Genomic DNA, 5,579 nt, shown 5'->3' with positions numbered 1-5,579 from the left:
TGTCTGTCTGTGTGTCTGTCTGTCTGTCTCTGTGTCTGTGTCTGTTTTTCTCTGTATTATACATAAATATATTTAATATATAAACATAACATATTTTTCTGAAATATATACATGCATGTGTGTATTTATATGCATAATAAATATACACAGAACACACATATATTATGTAAACAAAAACTTAAATTTTAATGCGATTTAATCGTTTGACAGCACTATTATATATAGTTTTATCAATTTTAATTTCAGTTTTAGTTCGTTAAACGAAATGAAAATCAAAATGTTGCCTACCTAACTGAAGTGTAAGTTTAATTTATTATTTTATTTCGAGTAATAATGTGTTTATTATGGTTTTAGCGGTCTATAATAAGGTGGATTGAACGGTTGGTGTGCATCAGAGTAGTGAACTGAACTCGTGCGGTTGAAGCGCTGTCGTATGGTCCAGCCCTGTTGTGTACTGTAGCTGTAATGTTAAACTGTAATGTGAGTGTTTAGTTTAGTTAGGTCAGTGCCTGAGGGTCACAGCAGTCAGTCAATCTGTGACACTGACACACGTCTCTCTCCTCTGGACTCGGACAGGTCTCGCTCTCGCTCTCGCTCTCGGTCCAGAGGGAGGAGATACGGGCGCTCTCGCAGCCACAGCAGAGGGAGGAGGTGTGTGACATACCTGTGCGTGTGTATCTGTGCGTGTGCGTGCGTGTGTGTGTCTGTGTCTCTTGTGTCTGTGTGTGTGTGTCTCTGTGTTTGTGTCTGTGTCTCTGTGTGTGTCTCTGTGTGTGTGTGTGTGTGTGATGAATAGGGCTGTCGCGGTGAGGGAATTTCCCTTGCGGTAATTTTGAGTGTCTCAATAGCGCGGTATGCAGTATTATTGCCATACATAAAAATATATATTTGTGTGTGTATGTGTTACGATATAACTAACAAGGTCATATTCAGAAGACAATGAAACCGAAACCAAATAGCGTTGAAACAGGAAGTGAAGTAAACCGAAGAGAATGACAAAATAACGGTCCACTTAACAACATAAACCTGACAATAAGATTGTTAGTCTATCGTTAGCCTATATGTATAACAGTTAGCCTAGCTGTAATCTGATTTTCTAATCTGACTGGACAAGAGACTTTCTATTGATATTTCCACCTGCACGCATTCTAGACGGGCTGTCAGTCAGTGCAGTTACAGTGTTGCGCCACAAGGTGGTGGAAAGGGACTGTCATTCAACTACATGTTCAAAAACGCTGATTCATTCATTCAAAGAGAGACATAATGAAACGCGCTGTTGAAATAATTTTAACTTTGAGCGCCACTTTAGAAGGCTCAGCTGACCAGCTATGCGTCGATGCTAAGACAGAGATTTCGCTTTCCTTGGACATGACAACCGATTTTCACAAATATATATGACTCGGCCTGGAGGACAGACGCAAGTAATCGCACGCGCTCAGTCGATCTCTCTCTCATTCACTGTCTGTTTAGGCTTGTTAAGTGCAAATCTACAGAGCCTCTGTACAAATCAGCATGGTACACATTATGTTATCGTTACTAACTTGTTTAATATTCAGTCCACATGCATGAAGTGTAAAACGAGAAGGGCATAACCTTACGAAAAAAGAAAACACGCAAAAATCGCGGTTGCTGCGGTTCTTGCATTCCTCTGCGGTTTGCTCGTCAATAGCGCGATATTGCGGTTATCGCGACAGCCCTAGTGATGAAGAGTAACAGTAACCTTGCTCTGAAGGGATGTAGCTCTCATCATAGTCTTCCTCCAGCACAAAAATGTCTTAATGATAGTAGTTGTTTCTAGTCCAATTCATTGTTGAAAATATAAATATTTAAACGTGATTGTCATAACTTGTGTACATGACAGATGTATTCAAACATACATTAAATAAGAATTCACTAACAGGTTAAGTAAAAATATAATGAATATGTAGAACCGTGCACATATTTATCAAAATGCTCTTCTCTAGAGTTCATTTTTCTTGCTAACTATTGAGTTTATGGACATTGAATGGCTTTTGCAAGTTTGTGACATTGCTTACAAGCTGTTTTATTGACATACGTCTGGTTGAAACGCAGATTTAACGATTACATGAGACATGATGTGTTTCAGTAAGTTGTACTGTTTCTTTCAACACTTTCTGATGTTCAATATTTTCATGCTTAAATTTACAAAATTTGAAAGCTGAGACCGTTTCATATCTAAAGTAACAACACAAGCTTATTAAAATTATTGGATGGGAGGCACGCTACAAATAATGTTTAGTCAAGTTTTGTGCATCAGCTGAAAACAGCATAAACTAAAATATCAAACTTGGATTTAAGAATCGATATCAGATGAAAATGAAGATTGTTAATCGACTGCTCATCATCAATTATTGAGCATTAATACTTTTCAAAACCTTCTAAATCCATTTAATTTGGTGGTTTTCTGTGAATTATTGTGCTCATACCTACTCGTATCTGATTCTCAGTCTAAAAATGGACAAGAGTGACCTGGTGCAGAAAGCCAAGCTTGCCGAGCAGGCCGAGCGCTATGATGACATGGCAGCCGCTATGAAGGCTGTTACCGAGGGCGGCGTGGAGCTCTCCAATGAAGAGCGCAACCTGCTCTCTGTGGCTTTCAAGAACGTGGTGGGCGCCCGTCGCTCCTCCTGGCGTGTGATCTCCAGCATCGAGCAGAAGACCGAGGGGAACGAGAAGAAGCAACAGATGGCACGCGAGTATCGTGAAAAGATTGAGACGGAGCTGCAGGACATCTGCAATGATGTGCTGGTATCTGCACTTCTTTCTCTTCATCTTCTGAACCTTTTATAATGATGACATCACTTGAAGTTCATTCTTAAATACAAAATATTTCGTTTTCAGTTTACAAAGAACACTTTAATTTCAGTTTTTCCATTTTTCACTGTTTCACCACAAATATGAGCCATCCTGATGGTCCCAACCTGTCTTGACAGGGTCTTTTGGAGAAGTTCCTCATTCCCAATGCTTCTCAGGCAGAGAGCAAGGTGTTTTACCTGAAAATGAAAGGCGATTACTTTAGATACTTATCTGAGGTCGCGTCTGGAGAATCTAAGACCAGTAAGTGCATTGTATGTGTCTATCTAGCTAGCTATCTAGCTATCATTCTTTCTGTTGTTCTGTCTTGTCTATCTTTCTTTTGTTCTATCTATCTGTCTATCTATCAGTCATCTATCTATCTATCTATCTATTGTTCTGTCTGAAGTTTGTGTTTCCCATACATTGATTTATTTGTGGCGGCCCGCCATAATATCAACATTGACTGCCACAAATAGATTTGCACAGATTTGTCCAAAACTCATGCAAGAATCGTGAAATGGCTGGATTAAACTTCAAAAGGCTATGATTCATTGAATAAATAGGAGCGCTGCACATTACAAAGTCAAAACACAGCATGTTAATGTGAATGTATCGCTGAAGGGAACCGACTGTCTTCAGAAAAGTATTGATGGCATGTTCTTATAATGTCTGATAAAGTAGCGTTTATAGGTGCAGCGTTGCTTTGCCGTTACTGAGGAAAACCGCTATATTTCTGCAGTTTCCAAAAGTGCCACCTACTGGCAGAGAATGAATTTGCATTTTCAATCAGCCTGTCTGCTGTTTTTGTTAAGACCATTGTGACAATCGACCCATATTTTTAAGAAGCAAACATAAAAATGTGAAGAACATTTCATAAAACTTTGTTTCTATAAAACCCTGTATCTGAACTGTAAATCATGCTTTATACAGTCATATTACGGTTTAAAATGTTACGGTATTCATTTTGCAGATTTTTAAAAGGTGGTTAAAAGCCTTAAATTTGATTTTAAAAAACCTGCAGATACCCCGACATAGGCTAAATGATATTAACTATAATGTTAACTTCTTTAACTCTGTTGCTCAGTGTCTGCTCCTTCAATCCAGATGAATATTACAAAATATTTTCCTAAAATTATTTTTCAGAAAGCCCTGTAAAATAGCATGTTCAAACAAAGAATGTTAAATGTGCTAAAAAAAATGTAGAGATGTTGTGTGAGGGAGATGTTTAATTATGTATATAAAGTTCTTCGCATAAATATTTGCATTGGAGCATGTTTTTTTTAGTATTACAATACAAAAAAAACAACCCCCCCTCCCCCTCCATTGGGGGAAGTGCCGCCATAAATAGAGTGTAGGTCTGTGGGAAATTCTGTGTTTTATTTCTATTTGTCTGTCGTTCTATCTGTCTGTCTGTTATGTCATGTCTGTCAATTTATCTATCGTTCTATCTATAATTATATTGTTCTATCTCTCTGTCTGTCTGTCTGGCATTTATCTATCTATCTGTATTTCCATCTATGAGTGATACACCTAAATTTAGGAAATATTTGGCCAAAACAGAAAATTCTGGCGTAATTCTTTTAGAGAGCCAAAATCGTAGATCGAAAGTTTAATTAGCACTTCTCCAAAGGTGCGTTTTGACTGTTTTAGCTTCTATTTTGTGAACATGGCGTGGATACTCTTCAACAGGTAAACACGTCAGCAGTGTGGAGTGGACACACATTAGCGTGACCAAAAATGATTCTAGAGTAGCAGTATGTAAAATTTGTTAGGCTGAAACATTGAGAAGTGGCTTGTTGCCAAAGAAATTTACACACTGATCAGAATAATGAGTTCAGTTACCCAAATTGAATTCTGAAAATGTCCTTTTCGGTTTTGGTTTTTGATTAAATAATAACTTTCCTTTTGATTTCGGTAAAAAGTTAATTTCAGTGCATCACTACTATCTATCTGTCTGACTATTTTTGACATAAATACAAAGTTCTGGCATCCAATTCTAGATGGTGCAGTCCGATAGGTCAAACTCAATCTGACCTAATGACGTCATTATCACATGGCACAGCTGATTGGTTCTCTCCTGTATCGGTAGCCAATGAGCTCGCTGCTCAACATTCAAATATATGACTAGTGCTTGCCATGGCAGTTGCAGCTTGCTTCAGAAACCCTTCACCTTCCCCAGCTCCACCTGTATTGATCTGCTATGAGGTGATTCATGCATGCTTTATGGGGGTTATTTCATGTATGTTATATTTGCAGCAGCAATATTTCTTACATGCTTACAGCAGCATGTTGTGGATGTATTGGCAGTAGCAAGTCTCGGTACTTGCTCTGCCGCAGCAGCAGAAGATCTATTCCGCCAAGACCAAATACATTAACATTGTCATGTACATTACCATGCCAATCCCTCCGAGAGTTGTCATGACAGAATTATATTTTTTGAATGTAATCAACACAAGATAAAATGTTTGTCACTGTTGAGAACTCTCAGAAGGCTTACCAAGATGCTTTTGAGATAAGTAAGAAAGAAATGCAACCCACACACCCTATACGGTTGGGTCTTGCCCTCAACTTTTCCGTTTTTTACTACGAGATCCTCAACTCTCCAGAGAATGCCTGTCAACTCGCTAAGACGGTTGGTATCTCTTTAAACGCTAGCAACATAAGGGGCCATTCACACAGGATGAGTTCTTGCATTTAACCAAATTTGGACAGAGACTTTTTTTTTATAGAAATTCAACTGATTTTAACTTGCCAAGTATTGA

The 5,579-nt window shown here is 38.3% G+C and overlaps 1 protein-coding gene across 1 annotated transcript; it reads left to right on the top strand.

Moving 5' to 3' along the window:
- Window positions 1–2,455: 2,455 nt before the first annotated feature.
- LOC107579038 (14-3-3 protein beta/alpha-B-like) lies at window positions 2,456–5,471 on the top strand (the record flags this gene model as incomplete). The annotated part of the gene is made up of 3 exons (XM_016264923.1): window positions 2,456–2,769; window positions 2,955–3,078; window positions 5,286–5,471. Coding segments are annotated over exons 1-3 (604 nt in total), but the record flags the coding sequence as incomplete, so codon positions are not given.
- Between the last annotated feature and the right edge of the window lie 108 nt (window positions 5,472–5,579).

This window comes from Sinocyclocheilus grahami, unplaced genomic scaffold, assembly GCF_001515645.1.
Source record: "Sinocyclocheilus grahami isolate Dianchi unplaced genomic scaffold, SAMN03320097.WGS_v1.1 scaffold13652.1, whole genome shotgun sequence".
Taxonomy (NCBI): Eukaryota; Metazoa; Chordata; class Actinopteri; order Cypriniformes; family Cyprinidae; genus Sinocyclocheilus; species Sinocyclocheilus grahami.
This window is presented reverse-complemented; position numbering and strand designations above follow the sequence as displayed.